Source organism: Chrysoperla carnea, chromosome 1 (assembly GCF_905475395.1).
Source record: "Chrysoperla carnea chromosome 1, inChrCarn1.1, whole genome shotgun sequence".
NCBI lineage: Eukaryota > Metazoa > Arthropoda > Insecta > Neuroptera > Chrysopidae > Chrysoperla > Chrysoperla carnea.
Genome location: NC_058337.1, coordinates 131,805,856 through 131,827,767, shown reverse-complemented (window position 1 = coordinate 131,827,767; position 21,912 = coordinate 131,805,856). Strand labels below are relative to the sequence as shown.

General features: G+C 29.7%; 3 protein-coding genes across 3 annotated transcripts in view; 1 reads left to right on the top strand and 2 right to left on the bottom strand.

Moving 5' to 3' along the window:
* LOC123305478 (sodium leak channel non-selective protein) overlaps positions 1 to 21,912 on the bottom strand; it is a 111,813-nt gene that overhangs the window by 61,560 nt on the left and 28,341 nt on the right. The gene's annotated exons all lie outside the window — the stretch shown is intronic.
* On the bottom strand, positions 3,682 to 4,167 carry LOC123305483 (adult-specific cuticular protein ACP-20-like). Its single transcript, XM_044887207.1, has 3 exons — positions 4,163 to 4,167; positions 4,037 to 4,105; positions 3,682 to 3,972 (listed from the first exon to the last, which is right to left on the bottom strand). Exons 1-3 carry the CDS (start codon positions 4,163 to 4,165, stop codon positions 3,727 to 3,729), a joined length of 318 nt encoding a protein of 105 aa, XP_044743142.1. The 5' UTR covers positions 4,166 to 4,167; the 3' UTR covers positions 3,682 to 3,726.
* On the top strand, positions 5,715 to 6,796 carry LOC123305482 (adult-specific cuticular protein ACP-20-like). Its single transcript, XM_044887204.1, has 3 exons — positions 5,715 to 5,781; positions 6,370 to 6,438; positions 6,501 to 6,796. Exons 1-3 carry the CDS (start codon positions 5,767 to 5,769, stop codon positions 6,747 to 6,749), a joined length of 333 nt encoding a protein of 110 aa, XP_044743139.1. The 5' UTR covers positions 5,715 to 5,766; the 3' UTR covers positions 6,750 to 6,796.

Sequence of the window (21,912 nt, the reverse complement as noted above, 5' to 3'; positions counted from 1 at the left end):
GTCCGAAACAGAAGGCTTTATCATCGCTGCCCAAGATGGTGTGATAGCGACGCTAACTCACCAAAAGTATGTATATAAGAAAGCAGTCTCCACCACTATGTGCAGAGCGTGCAAATCTCAGCCGGAGACGCTGATGCACCTCATCTCGGCATGTCCTTCTTATGCCACGAACACCTACATACATCGCCATAACGCTGCCCTCCGCGTGCTGTACTACTTCTTGAGACACAAGTATGAAGTGGACCCTACGCCAGTCCTACCATATGCTCCAGGCGAGATCGAGTCCGTCGTCAAGAACGAGAAATGCATTATCTTCTGGAATTTCTCGTTTCCAACTACCAGGCAGCTCTCTGCTACTAAGCCTGATATAGTGCTCCAGGATATCTCATCTAAGACTATGTACGTCATCGAGTTCTCTGCGCCTGCAGAAACGAACATAGTCACGAAGGAGGAGCAAAAACGGACTAAATATCTTGATCTCTTACAAGAACTACGACAACTACACTCTGGCTACTCAGTCAAAATGGTTGTCCTCATTATCGGTTGCCTAGGCGGAATTCGTCCCACTCTCGAGACGAATCTATCTCAAATTCCGGTCTGCAGGTCTCATCTTCGTCACCTTATCTCTTCTATGCAGAAGGCTGTCATTATAGGCACCCTTCGTACATTGAGATCGCATCAGACTGTCTTCAAGTAACAGCCCTTGAAGTTTCTTTTTTCTTTTTCTTTTCTTTTCTTTCTTTTAGTAGGTTCCACATCGCTGCGGTGCAGGGACGGAGCCTGCTTGACCAGGACATTAGACAGACTTACGTACCACCGACTCGGAAGACAGACGGACCAACGGACGTCGCGTGGACTGACGGACGTACAGACTACACGGCCACAAGTCAGTGAACTTTCTTCAAAAGACGTAGCTGCCTTGTGAAGATTTATGTCTCTCAAGGAGATGGGAGGCTCTGGGGTGTAAATCCTGTATCCTCTCTCCCTCCTTGGCAGGCATGAATTCGTTAATTTCAAATTTTTTTATAATAATAATAATAATAATACATAAGAGAAATATCGCATAAATCTACCTTCCTCGAGAACAACTCCTCAACCGAAGATGAGACGTCTCTGGGTAAAAGTGGTTATTTAAAGTAGATGAAGCTATAGGATTCTGTCTAGACCAAGATTAATGGTTTCGGTCTCAAACATTCTGAACCTAACGCCCCATAACATGTATGCAGGTTTCATCGTCTTCCATACAGGTCCTTCAAGTGGGCTCATCAGAGATCCCCATGTTATGAATATGGTAATTTAATCAACAGTGCCCTGTCACGAATCCCACCACTCTTCTCAACTGTGGTCTAGTAAGTTTCAGGCGAGCACATTCGAATGGTTTAGCTGTGGTTATACAGAGCTTGGTCTGTCACATTCCCTTTGTCAAAGCCCAAAATTACTATTACAAGCTTTCATTTTTTTTTTTGAGTTCAGCTTTCTTGAGATTGAAATTTAAATGTGTGCATCCTTTCTTTTGCAAGATGAGCTGTTCTTGGAAATATTTCTGGGTTGCTTTCTAAATCTGAACATCTTATTCGTGGGCATATTTCATTAGCTAATATTGAATAATAATATTATTCTATCTGCAAGTCTTCATACATTTTTTTTTCAGTTGGTTCATTTTGAATTGCCCTTTCAGTATAAATGCTCTTTCTTTTGCATGATAGGCATTCTGCTCTTGAAAATATTAGTAGCTCCTTAAATCCTTCATATAATTTATTTTCAGTTCATCACTCTTAAGATTGCAGTTTAAATGTGAATGTCCTTTCTTGTGCAATGGCAACATCCTGTTCGTGGATATATATTACTAGCTTCTGAAGTTTGCTATAATGTTGAATAAAATTATTCTAATTTCTCTACCAATCAGTGTACATCATAAATATCTAGTATATATGGTTAATTTCAATGCAATTTTAATATGTGAATGTATTTTGAAAGTATTTAAAATAGTTTTAAATTAATTAAAGGTACTTATACTTATTTGATTTGTGTTATCATAACAAAAAAATCAATTTTAATTAGAATTTTATGCAAGTATCATAATATTTTTAAAATGCACTCATTTATTCACCCATTTTTATAATAAAACTATTTTAATTTATTATAGTGTTAATTTATTGAATAATGCAATTAAAACAAAATGATTGAATGAAAATGCATCGCATGTTAATTGTTAATTAATATGTTTATTTTATTTTATCCTAATCGATAAAATTGTAGGTACATTCAAAATACCTTGTAAATTATTTTTATAATTATCCTGAATAGTTTATTCGATAGAATTGTTTTGGAGGAGGCGGAATTCTTTTAATTAGAGAAATCACGTTTTCCGGTTCTTGTTTGTTTACATTGTGCAAGCTTTTGATTTTTTGTTATTTAATTAATTCGAATAACTTTAATCCATTCTTATAACTTTTATTCATTAAATTTTAAATACATAGGAATGCGGAGTTAGGGAAATAAAATGATTTATGTAATTATAAGAAGTTTCACTGTATCCTCACGTTCTGGATACTATTCAAGTGGAAATATTGTTTGAGTTCTTTTAATAAGTTTATGTGCAAAGTAGTTAAATACACGGTAAAAAACATAACTAATTTACAGTATTGAATAGGGCTATCCACCAGAAGTATTGTGGGTATCGTCAACCAGTGTGTGCCTGACACCCATACTGTATAGACTCGTCCGCCATACTTATTGATAATGTTACTATTCCCTCAATACAGTACACAGTAAGGCCGTTTACACCAATATAGTATGGTGTTCACACCGATATTAACATAGTGATATCCACAAAAAATTTCTTATTCGTGTATATTGTAGCCACATCAATTTGATCTCCTCTGAATGTCAGAAAATGTAGGAACGACTGACTTGCGGAAAGGACCATCGATGATAGAAACGCAGAATTCTTTCCCGGAAGTCTCTCATATACCTGAAGAAATCCAAAAAGGGGAAAATAGTCATATCTAGATTTTCCTTACTGGATACGTTGCGAATATCTTCCAAGGCTCTAAACAGAAACCATTGGCGATGTAAGGAGGCTCTTGTTACCAGAAACCAAGAGCTAGAAAGAAGCTAGATTAAGGATAAAATTATCTGTTATGCTATTATCGTCGCCAAATCTATTTCAGATCCTCTAAATCTAAAAGAGGTTAAGAGGGTAGTATGAAAGGTATATTATTTCTAGGCATTAAAATCACAGAAACTTATTTTCTGGGATTTGGGAAAATAGATGTATAAATATTTTTTGAATGGAGATGATTGAATATTATTTTTGACAGACTAAATTTTTCATACAGGATAAAAAAAAGCCTTAGGTAAATAAAGTTGTTTTGTAATGACGCTGTCAAGAACTTAATCTTAGCACAGAAAATGATTTGGAAGGATAGTGCATATGTGATCAAATAAGAAGCGGTTGATTGGAGAATAGGCTAGTTCGGATATATTCTGGTATATACTCTGGATTAAAATGTGCTGAAGCATAAAAGAAAATGCTAAGTACTTAGATGAATTATATGCTATGGAAAACTTAGGTACTTCTACGAAGAAAATAAAATGCAAAATATTTGTATAAATAATTTTTATTTATTTATTTTTAAATAGTATAAAAAAATTAAAATATTAACAAAACAGGGTAAGAAGAACACTTTGGAAGAACACAGCCATTATAACAATTTACATAACTTAATGATGTCCTTCATCATAAGTTTTGTAATGTTGTGGATGTTGAGCGTGACCAATACGTTTTACTTCAGCATTGAAACCTTTGTGTGGGTCAGCAACGTAGTGGACAACACGAATGGTACCATCAGCTTCATGTAAAGTGTATTCACCTTCAACATGATCACCATGACGTTTTTCCCATTGATGTTTATTATCACCAGTATGTGGGTCTTTTACAGCGTAATCAAAGTTGTAATGTGCTGGGGCCTTTAAAAATTAAATCGTGGATAAGTTTTCATTGCGTGTCGGAAAAATTCGTTATTATACTTACATGATAATCAACATGTTCTTCGCCATGTGATGCATATACTGCAGCAACAACGCATAATAATAAAAATCCCTAAAAATATTAATATCGATAAGTTATGTTCAGATCGAGCTATCAAAGTATATTTACCATGAAAGAATTCATTTTGAATTGATTTAGTAAAGATAATATTTTTATTAAATATTAATAAACAGATTGAACTGATAAAACTGATAATGATTTTTAAAAATGTAACAAATTTATATATTTTTAAGATTTAATACTATAATGCATAATTTAATTGTAGGGGATACAATATATATTACAATCTTTTTTTTTTTTTGTGCGAATTTAAATGTCTATTATATTATTTATTAAGTACCACCTAATTACACAATTTTTACTGAATGCACACTGGAAATATCTTCGAAAGCTGTAAATAGAAAGCATTGACGTTGAAAGGAAGCTTCAGAGCTCTTTGCAGACGGAATTATCCTGATGCATCAGATGCTGAAGAATTCGCTATTCAGTTATCTGTTAGGAAATTATCGCCAAATCGATCTCATGTCTAATAGATCTGAAGGAAGAAGGTAGTATTGAAGGTATATTCATTTCAGGCAGTAAAATCGCAGTGGCTAATTCTCCAGGACTTGAAAAAATAGAAATGATTTTTTAACGGAGATCATTTGATATTATTGATAACAGGCCTCAATAGAGTAGTTTTGTAATATCCTGAATTTTCTGACACAATGCTTGATCTTCTAGTCGCCTGGTCTTATACACTATTTCGTAATTCCCAGTTACAAATTCTTAATTTTATTTGTTTTTTGATATCAGAATTATTCTCTGAGGAATAAAGTCGGAAATTTTCTCCAGGACTTGGTATAAATAGAAACGATTTTTCAACGGAAATAATTTGATATTATTTTTGAGAGACTAAATCTTTCATAGAGGAAAACAGGCTTTAATAGAATAGTTCTGTAATATCCTGAATTTTGTGACATACTGCTTGATCTTCTGGTCGCCTGGTCTTTTACAGTATTTCATTATTCCCAGTTAGCAATTCTTGATTTTATTTGTCTTTTGATTTCAAAATTATTCCCTAAGGAATAATGTCGGAAATTCCCCTAAACAAATTTAAGAATGTTCGGTTAAACATTCTTATTCCTAGAAATATAATAATCCAAGGCAACGTTAACAAAAAAAAAGATATATATTATTCATACAATTTGGCTAAAATACTTGATTATAAATGGAGTGAAAATAATTAATTATGTATCTCTGTGATCTAAATTAAAACTTTCATACAATTAAATTAATATCTAAACAAAAAAACTTTATGAATAAATTGTCGCAATATATTATCTATACAAATCAATAAACTCTATAAAACATATTATGGTTTGACAAAAAAAAATTTATGTATTACATGTATTATTATCTCATACTTACTAAAATTCATGGTCCATCACAGTTATTACACCGAAAATCATTTAACCATGTAACAAAAATATGTAGCAATTTTAGTTATATTATTACGTTATATATTAATTCTTATTTTTATTCAATATTTTGTAAAAATTATAAATTCATTTCTATACCACTACTACCATATATGAATATTTACGAATAAAAAATGAATTTTTTAATAATCATATAAATTCAACAAAATTTATCTGTATGTTATCAGTTTCATTTTTAATTTAATTCTATTAATTTATCCAAAAAAATTTAAACACAAATATCCATCAACAATGAATTCATTCATGGTAAATATTTAATTAATTTGTTAGTTCTATATTTGAACATAACTTAATCAAAATTATCATTCCTTTGCATTAGAATCTTTTCTTAGAAGTCTTCATTTGATTCGGAAAAGATCAAACTGTTTAAAAATGTAGTTAATTAATGAGAATGGGCAAAAATACAGGACTCGAACCCGGGTCTCGTGGAAGGCCCAAAGAAAGGAGTCCCTGGGTCCGATTCTTGGTATATGGGTGTTTTTTTCAATTCGCTTAAATTAAGAATGACTCGACAAGTTGTTTATCATTATAGTTAACGCCATTGTATCGTGAAAAAAATTAATTATAATCGAAAGGCTTTGACATTTAAATTTGTATACAAAATTTAGTTAAAATATAATTTTGGTTTACTAACTCTTTTTTTCTGGCGATTTAAAAGATACAATTTTGTGGAAATACCTATTAGTTTACTTTCGAAATTAAAGACACTTATTAATTTTAGAACATTCAAAAAAGTATTAGCAAAACTCTTTTTGTTTTGGATGAATGTTTATAGACAGTTACTTCCTGACTGTTTCATTTGAACATAATCTAAAAAATATTACTATTTTCTAGGGATTTTTATTATTATGCGTTGTTGCTGCAGTATATGCATCACATGGGGAAGAACATGTCGATTATTTTGTAAGTATTTAAAGAATTTTAATGGCATGCAATGAAAAATTAATGTCGTTTGAATTTTAAAGGCCCCAGCACATTACAACTTTGATTATGCCGTAAAAGACCCACATACTGGTGATAATAAACATCAATGGGAAAAACGTCATGGTGACCATGTTGAAGGTGAATACACTTTACATGAAGCTGATGGTACCATTCGTGTTGTCCACTACGTTGCTGACCCACACAAAGGTTTCAACGCTGAAGTAAAACGTATTGGTCACGCTCAACATCCACAACATTACAAAACTTATGACGAAGGACATCACTACTGATTTTGTTGAATTTTTTTGAAAATATGTGATTTGTTTTCTATTTTGTACCTTACGATTTTTGTACCATTTCTTCCTTTTGTAAATAAAATCATTTTTCATTAGTTTTTTATTATTCAAATTCGATTTTGTTTTTTTTATCCTTTACAATAACCGAATTAAGAAAATGTTTGAGGATCAAAGATAAATAATCTCTTGTTATACTAAGACTGTCATAATATCATTATTAATCCCAAAGGAACACTTTCGTTTTAAAAAATTTACTAGAATTTTGCAAGATGTCTTTCTGACTAGAGTCCTAAAACAGCCTTGGAATTAAAGCCTCTAGTGTGAGAATAATGTTCAACAGGAATGATGCTAATCTTTCTATGGGCTGAGAGAATTGGAGACTAAAGCACTCTGTCTAGATTATTTCCTTTATAAAATACAAGACTGGAAACCAGTTAAGAAAGAAGCCAATCTCCCTCTCGCCTCCTACATCCCATTCTACAAATCAATGAAAACGAGAGCAAATTTGCTTGAATTGGGCTTCGAATTGCTTCCGCATCTACCATATTCTCCAGATCTGGCCCTTAGTGACTCCTGTTCTCAAGAAAATGCTCGCTGGAAAGAGATTTAGCGCCGATGAAAAGATAATCACCGAAACTGAAGTCAATTTTGACGCTAGGAAAATCGTACTATAAAAATGATATCGCAAAATTGTATGACCGGTATAATCACTTTATCGCCATCGAAAGCAACTATGTCAACTATGTCGCCATCGAATTTTACCCAAAAAATGTGTTTTATTATTTTAGGCCAGGTTTGACCCTATATTTATAGTTCTCTTTGAGGTGTTAGTTAAAGATTGAAGTCTCGATTTGTCTTATCTTGCCGCTTCAATCTTGCCAACCTTCTCATCAAGTTTTTCCTCTTTGTTTTGAGAGAGACTTCCAATGCGAGGATCTTTTGACTACTATCTTAAGGTTTTCTCGATAAGATCAGAGATGGCTATGCTATTCCTGTAAGAGATGTCGATGTTCTTTATCTGGCCACATACTTTGCTGTGTCCTTTGTCGGGACTTCTACTTTCTCTAACACACAAGATGGCGATGTTTAACATACTATTTTTAAGGTTTTTCCAATATATTCAAATTAATTTCTATGCCTGTCCGCATAAATTTGCGGTTTAAAGTCGGATGTTTTACAAAGTGATTCTTTTTTCTTTTTGAATGAAATTTATTTTTTAAATTTACTTTTTATTTTAAGTAGATGCAATTAAAGTAAAATTAAATTAACTTTGGTAAAAGTAAATCTGAATAATAATAAATATATGTATATCTATGTATAATAAATAAATATACCCAAAGGGCCTTAAATATTATGCTTTATTACGCATAAGATGTTCAGCTTCAGTGAATATTATGTGTTCTGCCTTTTTTTTGTATATTTACCTATTTACTTTTATGTTAATTTAGTTACGATTTAACTGCTATTCCATATATGTTCTTCAAGTATTTAATAAAATTGAATCAAATGATAGTTATTTACATTTTAGGTATTTGTTGAATAAAATGAATTTTTAGGCGTTCAGTTTTTAGGTGGGAAATTTTATTAAAAATTGGGAGGAATAGAGGGATTTGTTTTAAAAAGTAAACAGATAGTCTAGTGAAAATGTCTCTTTTTCTCAAAACAGCGTTTTCAAAGTCGGCGAGCATGATTTCTCCGAAACGGCTCGATCGATCGGTTTCGAATTTTTGCACAATCTTTTTTGATATTTTTTCCAGGTATTAATCGACGGAATAAGATTTCTGAAAATTATTTCGATATTTTAGACCCTTTTGAAGTTGGAAATTGAAATTTTGAAGCATTTTGAATTTTTTTTTGGAAGGCGCCGTTTTGTTGAATATCAAAATTTTGATTTTTTCTTCGATTAATACCTGTATTCATCTATCGACTAAAGAGATTTTCTGGATTTTTTTCATTTTAGGCAATCCAAACCAGAGATCTAGTGCTCACCGTCGCGCCGGACATCTTTTTTTGGAGGACTTTCAGAAGATTGCCTACTGGTATAGTACCATATAAAATTTTTGAAATCGGATAACGAGATCTTAAAATAAAAAAAAACAGTTCCTATATGTTTACGTTTTTATATATATGTTTATAATAGATGGTCTTCCCAAAAAAAAAAAGTTTTGAACTCGCAATTGGATAGAACCCCTTATATAACAAAGCTGGAAAGCTAAAAAGCTTGAATAATTTAAGTCATTTTAATTATATTAAATGGAATATTCTTTTGAAGGACATTAGTCTTCAAGGACGTTTTTTTTAATGAAAACTTTTACTTTAATAAACATTTTATAAGATATGTACTAGATAATTTCTCTACAATTTAAAATCCACAAACAACGTGTTATATACAATCTTATTCAAAATACTTTTTACTCTGATTACCCCACAATTACCTCACATACAATTACATACCAGGTAAGTATGTATCAAATTGTAATGTCTATAACTGAAATTACGTACTATTGACGTCGAATTGTGTCGGTATAAAAATAATTCTACTTTTTATTTGACTACTGAATAGTTTTTCTACTTAAATAAAACGACTTTTAAATTCCAAAAAATCGAGATATTTTTTTTTGTCTTCAATTTCGATAAAACTCAGTGTATAAGGTAATTTTGACCCAAAAAGTACAAAAATCGGGTGCATTTGATGACTGATCGAATAGTTTTTGAGATACGGGCTAAAATCGATCCAAATATTGCGATATCTCAGAAACTCTGCATCCAATCATCAAATTAACCCGATTTTTATTATACTCTTTGGATCAAAATTACCTCTTCCACTGAGTTTCATCAAATTCTAAAACAAAATTTTTTTTCCGATATTCTCGATTTTTTCAAAGGGGTACGTACCCCTTAAAAAAATTCCAAAAAATCGAAATATTTTTTTTGTCTCCAATTTCGATAAAACTCAGTATATAAGGTAATTTTGACCCAAAAAGTACAAAAATCGGGTGTATTTGATGACTGATCGAATAGTTTTTGAGATACGGGCTAAAATCGATCCAAATATTGCGATATCTCATCTGTGTGTACAAAGCTGTGAATATTTTCAACCAGTACGAAATAAGTATAAAAAGTATAAAAGTAATATATTTATATTGTTATTGTCGAAATAACAATGAATAAAATAATAATTTAAACAAAAAATAATTACTATTTACAACAAGAGTTATAATTAATAAAGTAACGAAACTTTATTAAAAGGTTTTCCATTTAAAATCATAGAACTTCAAACTTAAACAACTTATATTTTATAGCAAATTGTTAGATATATGGTACCAGTCAAACTAAACGAAAAAAAAGTTGACACATTGACGGACGATAAGAGTCATAATTAACATCATGTGAAGACGATCAATCAGACGGGACTTCAAGCTTAGCCCTTGCTGATAATGTAGCATTCTATAGGTGAAAGAACTTTTAAAATTGGTTAAGTAGTGAACTCAAACATGACAGTTTATATATATTTTCATACAAACTTTCATCCCCTATTTCACCCTTTTAGGATATGAATTTCGAAAAGTATTTTCTCATGTGACATTTACAGTATAAAATCAATATCTCCTCGAAATTTCTTCTTAATGATTTAGGGTAGGCGTCGATAAATCAGTCACAACATTGCCAATTCCATCTCCAGATTATTTCCTCTTTTCTGATTTTAAACAATATACAAAAATAATCATTTTGAAGCAAAAAAAATCATCAAAATCGGAGCTGTTATTGAGGACTCACTAAGAATGGCTATTTTATGTATTCCTTTGTCCAACTATTTAAGTTCTATCATTTTAAATGAAAAACACTGTATTTATGAGTTTTATACTCTGACATAATTACAAAATAATGTTTATTACGATTATTAAAATTAATTTTTTTTTCTAATTAATAAGTATATACGCATACTTTTATTATAGTGTGAACCACCCAGAATTAGAGAATATATGATTATTATTGCTCTAGAACGAAATTAAACATTAATAATAGGGGATCGGACTAAATTTTTTTTATCACTTCAGTTGCAGAATTCTCACTGGACTGGTAAAGTGAAGTTGGTTTTTAAAAATCTTTACTAGCATGCAAAATATGAACGTTTAAAATTCCTTAATAAACAAAGAGGAAGATACCCACTAGTGGACGTCATACGTGGGTATCGCCATAGAGATTACATATAAAACTTTATTTTGCTAAAAGAGGATGGACAACCTTTGAATTCAATCTTTGATTGCTTATAACTGCTTCGTTTTTTAATCAATTTTAATTCACTTTAAAATTTTCTCATGGAATCAAGCCTAGTTATAAATTTTTATGCGTTTACGTTTTTTTAAAATCAATCTGATTTGAGCACCTGAACTCCCTGCCACCCGACAGGCAGCACTCTTGACACTTCGTCACCAAGGCCCCATTCATGGACTACCACTCTTTCCGACCCTCAAAAGAGACCATTGACCTCTTTCAACAGACATGCCCTTGAAACGAAAAGTGTTTTAAGAGAATTATTTCGATGACTCGATGTAATCTGGACGGTTTAGAAAACTACTGAATGAATTTTAATGCCATTTTACAATAATATAGCTTATACATCAGAATAACACATAAGCTATAATTTATAAAGGTAGCAGGTATCAATCCGCTTTGCTGGACGATTTCGAAAATAATATTTATTTCCATTGTTATGCGTGGAAGGATAAGTGAGATTGTCCAGCAAAGCAGTAAGGCCCAAGAGAGAAAGACCAAACCCAATTTTTTTTTTAAATATGAAAAATTAGGGAATTATGAACTATGAATACGTTCTTAAAATGCTTATACCGCGTCAATAAATAATCCTAATAATTTGTATCTTTGTTCAGTTGTGTGTTTAAATAAGCTATTATTTAAATGAAATAAGAAAGTATGTACCAATAGTTAATAATAATAATATTTATTTATTATAAGATCAAAGTAAACGCATATCGAAACTTATCTATCAATCATTAAATATAATTTTGATATTTAAAAATTATGACTCTGTATCCATTGAACTAAGAAGTAAATGGAAGATCCAAGCTGATATACTAACATTACGATGTTTAATTTTGACTCGGAGGTGGCATAAATTGTACTGAGGGTAGGATTTACACAAAGCGAAGCCCTTGGAAAATGGCAAAAATGCCGCCCTAAGGTTTGCAGCTAGTTCTGACTTATACAATTTGAACTAAAGTGAAAAATTCGTCATTATTTCAGTATACAGTTTTTTCAACATCATTTTTCGTTATGTCTGTACGATCAAATTCACATTTAAGGAAAATTATTTTGACCTTTAGATCAATTTGCCGTACCCAATATGTAAATAAAGACCTGATTGTTTTCTATAAATGTAGTGTTTTGATAAAATTATAGACAAAGTTCACAAGTATTGGTATCAGTCCTAAATATATGAAATTGTGTAGGTTGGTTAAAGAGAAACCTTTGAAAGGTCTTCGCTTTAAAAGAAATCTTTTAGATTTTTCTGAAAATATGAAAGATAAGAAAAATTTTATATACACAAATCGATCGAAAATTTTACGCCCAGTTCCTTTGCACTGATCTGTTTTTTTCACTAAAATGCATACTTTTCGAATAAATTACAAAAAAACTGTGGAAAAACATGGAAAATCGTTGCGTTGGTTATTCTGAAATCATCCTTTTCTTCTGCACATTTGAAAATTTTATTCTACAGATAAAAAGATAAAAACTGGCATATGTGGCAGTGGCGCACCCAAAACTTCAGTAAATCAAATAGTAGCCACTATAAATATAATATGTAGCTTTTGATTACTCGTAGTTCGAAAACCACTCCGTAAAATTTTTTTTGTGGTCGTGAGAGCTTTTGATCAAAACGATCCGAAAAATATTTTGGAGGTGTTTTGAGAACGTTTCACCGAGAGCCATTTTCTAAGTCATACAGGTACAATAACTATAATATATGTGTAGCTTTAATCGCCCATAGCTTGAAAACTACTCGTTAAAAATTTTGTGACAGCGAGAGCTTTTGATTCGAACGATATGAAGAAAATTTTCGTATCTTAAATCGTGCGGGGTCCTTTCATCTAATTTGATGGGAATAATTTTACAACTACATTATAACTTGAGTTGGAACCCTCTAACTAAAACTAAGGTGTTATATTTTATTAAGAATGCACCTTCCTCACTTATTCTTATCTTCATGGTTTATAGTTTAAAAACGTATAGGTACCTTATTAGTTATTAACGTTGATGTTGATCTATGCCCTAATATATCATTTATTTAATAATAAATTATGAATTAAAAACACAAACTAGGTATATGAAGGTATATTAAACAACAAAATAAAATAATTTTTTTAACACTATAGATATATGATTGAAAGTAAAGTTTTTAAAATAAGTTGTTTTTAGTTTTTAACATATAAATTAAAATGAATAAACATTATTACCTATTATTATTATTAGTATTATTATTATATTAATTTTTATTATTGTTAGTAATAATGTTACCTATATTACCTATAGAATATTTACTACCGGTTAAATAGTTATGTATAGGATATGTAATTAAAATGTATAAACATAAATATATATAAGTAATAAACATAGATTTAAGAAAATTAGATTGAATAAACTGTTCATGTGAATGCGATCCTTATGGTTCACACCAGTAATTTCCCAGATGATGAAAATGGAATCCCCTAATGGGAAATATGGTTAATTTTTTTTTAACATTTCGTACCAAAATATGAAAATACCGTAAAAGATATGACAAAAAGAGAATTTAAAATTAAAATCGACGAAAAAATACGAATGATATAAGCATTTTAAGTTACTAATTAGACAGAAATTAGATTGAGAGATCGGACATAGTGCATGCAAAATTCTGAGTTGCTGAAATCGTACCTTTAAATTTCTATAGTAAACATTCAAATTATGTTTATTTAGAGTATTTATACATTTGATACAATTTTTCTCAAATAAACAATTTATTTTTCTTTTAACTTTGTATTATGAGCTTTATTTTATTATCAACAAGAAAAATGTTGATTTTTGAAATCGAAGAGTTGCTTATGTGTATTACCGGAGTACTTTTTGGGACAAGGCTGAGTCCCGTTTATGAAACCGGTTGACAAAATGTGCTTTTTAATGCATTTTAATATACACCGAAAATATTAACAATCATTTCAACTTCTTGACCGGGATTTCTGCTCTATTTAAAAAAAAAATTAAAAAAAGTAAAGTAGATTGGTACACTAGCTCTATAAACTAGGTTAGGTTAGGTTAGGTTATATTGGCTGTCCATGAAGAACACACTTAGGCTATAGAGCCCATTTTGATACCATATATGTGTTTTACCAACTTTCTGCTGATAATTTCATTTATCAGCTCCTCAATTTCAGAAGCTGAGTGCACCTCCTTCATGCATATGCCATGCACTACACCAGCCCAACACAACTATTAATTAAATTAATTTTGTTACAACGGTAGGGATCCAACCCGCTACCCTAAGCATACCGCGGACGGAATTGGTTTCGCCTTAACCAACTGAAGTAATAGGGCAACTAAACTAAAAGAGTACGTTTTTTTGCTACTCTCTGTTATTAATAAAAAGTTTCTGGTCTCCAGATTTCAATAAATATGTTAATTTTGACCGAATCCTAGTTTCACTAGTTATCTAGTTTATGATCAAATATTTATTAGCAAAGAGTAACACATAATAAGAGTAATCACTAGCTAATTCTTACTGATGATGACTACTTGGTAGTCAAAAAAACATATTTTAAAAATACAAAAAACTGATCTAGGAAATTGGGGCAAAAATCGAAATTTATTTCTATGGAAGGGTAATTAATTGATTCATAAAATTTTAAATTTATGTTTTCATTTTCATTTCAACTCTATATTTTATTTTGATAAATTGAAAATGATACCAAAGGTTTGAAATTTTATTTATCAATTAATCGTTCTTTTATACGTCATTTGTGAAAAATTAATATCGATTCCTGTATGATTTAGGAGAAATTAACTATCAAAGTCAGTGTTTTTACCAAAAAAAGTTTTTCAATTTGATGCACAGTTTTTAATATTGTTATGATTTTAAAGCTTCAAACTTGAGGAATAATCATAAAAGTTTTTTTTTATGTAAATGGTAAAATATTTTTAAAAGCACTTATTGACTAAAAAGCCAACATTTATAACGGTTGCTTCATATACCACCATCTAAAAAGAGCTGTTTTTAATAATTTATTTATTGTAATGCGTACAGATAATCGACTTGAAATTTTTATTAACACTTTTTAACTCTAACAGTGACTAAGTAACACTTTCGTTTTGGCATCGAAACACCTTAAAGAGTATAATTTATGGCTGCTTTCTTTTATTATTAAAAGGTTCTGGTCTCCAGATTTCATTAGCAAATGCTAATGTTGACTATTCCTGACTCCAATTTCAATAGTTTTTTGACCGAATGAGGAGTTATAGCAACACATTCCAATTTATTTTTTTACTGATCTAGAATATTCTTTCATTGTCATTTGAATTAATAAGATGTAAACTAAACCAAAACTGTGTGTAATTATTTATGTCTCCTCCAAGACCTACAAATTTACTCATTTAGAACCAAACATACGCTTTTGAAAACCATATAATATAATAACATATATATATTATAAATATTAAAGAATTTCAAATTACATAACAGCTACCTGTGTATTCACTATTCACTATAATTAATCCAAGCTAGGTTGTGCTAAGGTCTGATATAATCATTATAAAATTACGTATTATTCAAGAAAAGAAAATTTCTAAACGTAGTTAATGAATAAAAAAAGAAATATTTATTAAATAAATAACTTAATTGATTTAATAATGAACTAATTTTACGAAATTTAATATTTAATTAATGTTTAAAGAAAAAATAAATATTAATTTAATTTAATTTTTTTTGGTTTATTATTGTTATTTTTCTTATATTTTAATAATAAATCTTTTCATTTAAGTAGACAACTTTAACTTGGGGTTTTAAAATACTTTAGGAAACGAAGTATTTGATCAAGGAAAGAACACTGTACCAGTAGATATGGGACCTCATGGTAAATGTATGCCTGAGTGTTCTCAACAAAATCATATTTTGGGAGCTTGTACATTTTCGATTTACCCCCATAGGTAGGGTAGAAGTTCCCTACTTCCGGACGCCACATTCTCTTTATTAATCATCTAAAAAACTATTGGATTTTATATTTTGGACAATTTTAAGCATTTTTTGATTTTTGACATTTTTTACTCAACTTCACTTTTTTCGAGATAAAAGCATTAGAAAACAAAAAATGCGGAAAGTTCGCCGAAATCTCGTTTTTGCAGAAACTAAAGATTTTTTGTGGTTTCGGTCAAAAATCTTTGACCTTGAATATCTAACGATGCTGACACGACTTTTGACTCGACATTTATACTATCAAAATAAAGGTTTGAAAAAAAATTCAGCTTATTCCGTTAGATTCGGATAAAAAATATTGTATGAAATTATTGGTCTAATTATATAGTAAAATGATCAAAGCGAGGTATAGTTCTATTTTAAAGAAACGAATGGTATTCTAAACGGCTAAATAAAAATAACAAAATATTAAAGCAAATATACCTGATTTTTTTGACACCATTATTTTTTACAATCATTAAATTATAAACATTTCCCTGAGACAACCTTAAATTCGATTGAATAGAAAGTGTCTGAAGGTTTCCGAAACTTTCAAACATGACTTCCAAATTTCTGAATAAACACTTGTATAGTCACTTACTGCATTCTTTTTATAAATAATGTAATTGAATAAAAATATTTTGTAAGAATGCATATAATTATTTGACAAGATCAAGGAAAAAGTGACAACAAGTGTGTTTATAAAATACACCTTTTATTAATCAAATCATAAGATTAATAATCTAATAACAAATGCATTTATTTATACATAATAGTAAATTATAATCTATGTTGGTTGACCGAATTGTTATTATAATACCTGTGTATATGAGATTATAAAGAGATTAATTAATTATTTCTTTTTTAATTTCTTTTATATAATGAAAGTGGATTAAAAATAAAAGTGAAATATATGAGTTTTATAGATTTATGAAACAATATAGTTGAAAGGTAAAGCATATAAACCTTGATTCAATATAAAAGGTTTAGCCTTGATTCACTGTTTTTCCTTTCTGTATTAAATCTTTTCGACAATACAACTTTTGTAGTCAAATAGATCAGTCTGCCGAATTTTATTTCTTTTGTTTCAATGGGAGGAAATGTAAGAATTCCGAACAGTTAACATAAAAAATATTTAATTAATAATAAAATAATTTTAATAATTTTTTATTTCAATTTTATTGAATTGCTAGGAAAAGCCCTTTCACGAGTGAACTAACTTTACCTGACAAAATATTTAGACCGTGGTAGAGAAAGAGTGCTTTGTTAAATGATTAATTACATGCTTAAAACTTCGTGAGACTTCTACTAAAATTCTCTTTATAAAATTTTCAAAAATGCTGTTTTAAAATGAGCATGATGACGGCATATTTAAACTATCGGTTTGAAAAAACGCAGCATGGAACTTGTGGGACACAATGACCACTTGATAACATTAATAATTATTTAAAAAATTCAGAAAAAAGTGAACCATGTATATGTATTGGAAAAAAAACTTAAGTAAGTACGGCATGTTCGAGGTGGTAGACAAGCTCATTTTATTTCATAATTATTAATGTTATCAAGTTGTCATCATAGTGTCCGACAAATTCTTTGCTACATTTTTTCAGATCGATAGCTAAAATATGACGTTAACATCCTCATTTGAAAACGCAGCAATTTGGAAAAAAGTCGTAGAGAGAAATTTGGTAGACTCGCCAAAAGGAAGCCATTCAAGAATTTTCAAGTATTTCTTCCCCACGGCCTACATAAGATTATAACAATTTTGACTCCTACGAATGACAATTTTCCAGACAATACCTGGTATGTTTTATTTATTATAATAAAATCAAATATATAATGATATAATATCATCGCATTCCAAACACGATTTTTGATCAAATATTATTTATTATATGAAAAATTTTTATACAAATTAGTTTTATATATCAATAATAATATTAATCAAAAAAATTATTATTAATAAATCCATAAATAAATAAATAAATAATTTATAATAAAAGTAAATTAGTTCCATAATAGTTATACCTATAGTTTTATATAAAATAGATCGCGATATCAATAACTTTCCATTATCTAATATATCTACCTATAGCAATACTCAATTTTTTCTATTAGTTAAGGAGCTGACATGCATTTTATGTAAAATTTTTAACCGTTCGATCGTTGACAAGTTGATTGTGTTCAGACTGGTTATTATGTCGAAAAATTTAACTCTTAAAGCTCTAACAGAAACCACCCTCAAAATTTGAAACGAAAGTCTTGAATAATTTCATTACTTAGCGAGAAACATCCTTAAAAAAAAAAAAATTAACGCAAATTTTCGTGCGCCAAGAACGGCTTAAAGAAAAAGGTTATTATTGGAACTATAATCATTATCGTACGTTTTCATTGGTTTGCTGGTTGGGAGGTAAAAACAAGAAAAGACAACAAATAAGAACAACTCCACAATCCGACATACAGGTTACCTAGGAAACTAAAATTTTTTTAATCGATTCACTTTGCCATGATTTTCGAGAATATGCAAAAGCATTTTACAATCAGTCAATTTGTATTTTTTGTCTAAAATTTATGTTTTTTCATTCAGAAAAATGAGTTGTGAGTTATCAGAAGTGAAATATAATAGAGATAATTTAAAGTAAGTGCTAGGAAATTTTATGTTATGTCATATTAAATATCCTGATCAAACAAATTGTGGGTAATGTTCGCACATATTGGGTTGACTACTAAATCAGTATGTCTTTTTAAAGTAATATTACAATTAATTCATAAAGTATAGAGTTAAAGTAGCTATAATATATTTAATTCTCTAAGCAATAAAACAAGTATTTCACTTCTTAAATTAATACTTTATCGTGCAGAAACAAATGAAAAAGAAAATCAAATGTTCTGTTAGTAGTTTCCGATCAAACTTAATCTCTTCTAGCTGCCAAAGGATCTACTTAAGATTTTAACAAAAAAACTACCTGTCAGCTCCTATACTCTATTATTTGTAAAAAGATTCAGTTTTAACTTCAGCATACCATTCATACCAGTGCAATGATTAACATGCTATTGTTCGAAGAATGGCAGTGTATCATTATCATGACACAAATTTCTTCTAGAGCAGAATTTTTTTTTTACTGAATTGTTGTTTTATTATTTCCCAATATAGCATTGATATTACAGTTGAACCAGTAATTCAAACTCCATGACAATTTCAATTTTTTTAAAATTTATTCCATTTTCTTATTATTTCTGCGTCCATATTATAAAGCCACAAAAAGAGGGGGGAGGTAGTGTAGGTATAATCGTAAAAAAACAGAAGGTTAAGGTTAATTTAATGATTGGATGCACAGTTTCTGAGATATCGCAATATTTTGATCAATTTTAATCCGTGTCTCAAAAACTATTCGACCAGTCATCAAATGCACCCGATTTTTGTACTTTTCGGGCTAAAATTACCTTATATACTGACTTTTATCGAAATAGGAGATTCAAAAAATGTCTCACTTATTTGCAATTTTTTAACGGGTACCCCTGAAAAAATCGAGAAAAACGCAAAAAAAATTTTGTTTTGGAATTCGATGAAACTCGGTGGTTGGGGTAATTTTGATCCAAAAAGTATTAAAATCAGGTTAATTTAATGATTGAACCTATTGAAAGGTACAATGTCAGCGAGTATCATGAGCAAAACTACATTTTCAAAAAAGTTAAAGTTCCCCACCGAAAAATTAAAATCCATGAAATTGTGAACAAAAGAGAGGATAAGTGTGGGCTGTAACGTGATAGTCTTTGTTTTTAAAGGAGAAATTGCCCAGCAAAGCGGGTGGATCTCTGCTAGTTTCTCATATAAGAGGATTGATATCGCGATTTTGTATTTTTTTTATTTTAAAACTTTTATATCAAATGATGGGTATTATTTTCTCGAGAATTATTTCTGCATCCATTTTGCAGCTGGTTCATTAACTCCTAAATGGTACTCTGATATTTTACATTAGGAACACAATCATCAACAAAATAAAACTCTTTCTTGTTGTAAAATAACGTCAAAGCTCAAAGTCAAAATATCAAAATACTACAACAAGCTTATCTGTTTTCTTAATCCTTTCTTGTTTCACATTTAACCTCTACACAAAACTGCATTTTTTTTACCTAGAATATCGATGTTTCATTTATTTTATGAATTAATCATCAGATTTGGTACCTCGTATGAGAAAACCGTCCGATACGTGTATGTACCGATACACAATAGGCTACTCTCCCCTATCATAACGTAGAAAGCGAAGAATAAGAGCAATTGAGTAAATTTTAGCAATTAATATATCAACGATTTTTTTCTATATCTATGAAAACTCATTCATCGTCTTTGGAAATTAATTTTTATAATTAGCGCCACCTATATACCTATATATTTTCATACAATTTTTCTGCATCGTGAGTGAATTTATTTGAAAACATATATAAAAACATAAATAAATGATATTACGTAATTATTTATATGCAGAATAGATCTAGAATAAATAATGATTATAAACAAAACAATATACTTATACATTACATTAGATATATAATATAACAAAAATATTTGTTATAATAGCTATTATGTATAAAGAAACAATAAAATTTTATGTGAATTATACAGTGAAATTTATTTAAAGCGATATAAATATATCACTTTGTGGGATTTATTAGATGAAATGAAACAAAAAATATATGTCAATGGTAGACAATAGACAATATGTAGTCGTTCAAGAAATACAGGACGCATTAGTGGGGACAGAAGAGCCGTGCTCTACCGAAGAGACAATACAATATTAAAAATACTCCATTTTTACTCTTTTAAAAGACGAGGCATTACATTTTTTCTCAAAAAAAGTTGACAAACTTAGCAGCAGCAAGATAATCTATAACATATATATTTAAGGCTTCATCGAATACACTCATACATTGCTCATCTGTGTACACAGTATAGAAAGCAGTACAATGATCACAACACATAGGTAAATTGTACAACGTTGTCGCTTGTACAATTCACTTCTGGATTAGACTAAATATTCGTCAAAAAAAGTCATTGTTTATGGTTTTTTTCGTAAACTAAAGGGCCAATTACATCCTATTTAGGCTTAAAGCATTCCTAAATTGTTTATTTATATACTGTGTGTGGTAATATTTTTTTCATGAGTTATTAGAAAATCAAGAAGTATTTTGGGACAAAATAAGAAAAAGAGAGAATCAAGACCATCAGCGCAACAGTGGCCTAAGCCAATTTTACTACATACTGAAACTTATTGCTAGATTATTTCTGCTTCTGTTTCTAAATACATTCTACCTAGCATGGTTTACCGTTTCTCGAGGTACCCTCCTGTTCAAGCTTTTACGCATAGTTATGTATGAGTGACTCATACAAATAATTCAGCTTGAAAACCTAGGTCAAGTTTAATGTCTGCTTATGATGTGCGCGTCCACTCCCAACATTTTTCGCTTGAAAGTTATTTTCCAGTTTCAAGCATATGCCAACTTAAAAAATATAAACATATACAATTGTTTAAAATAATAATAATGTAACTCCCATATTTAACCAACTATCTAAGTACATGTGTATTAAGATATGTATTTAAATATTAAAGTAAAAAAAAAACTTTTAACAAAAAGAAAACCGACTTCAAACGGAAAACTTTTCCAAAATATATTAAAATGCACTAAAAAGTAAAAAAATAACGATAATATGATGTAGTTAAAATTATTGTTATTTTTGGAGTCGGTGTCAGCCAAGCTAATGTAGAAAACTGTTCTGTCAGAGTTGTTTTCTTGGCTGACATCGACTCCAAAAATAACAATAATTTTAACTACATCATATTATCGTTATTTTTTAACTTTTTAGTGCATTTTAATATATTTTGGAAAAATTTTCCTTTTGAAGTCGGTTTTCTTCTTGTTAAAAGTTTTTTTTATTTTGTG

Coding starts and splice junctions, on each gene's coding strand:
- LOC123305483 (XM_044887207.1), bottom strand. Junction 3,973..4,036: donor AAGAACATGTTGATTATCAT/GTAAGTATAATA, acceptor TAATTTTTAAAG/GCCCCAGCACATTACAACTT.
- LOC123305482 (XM_044887204.1), top strand. Junction 6,439..6,500: donor AAGAACATGTCGATTATTTT/GTAAGTATTTAA, acceptor TGAATTTTAAAG/GCCCCAGCACATTACAACTT.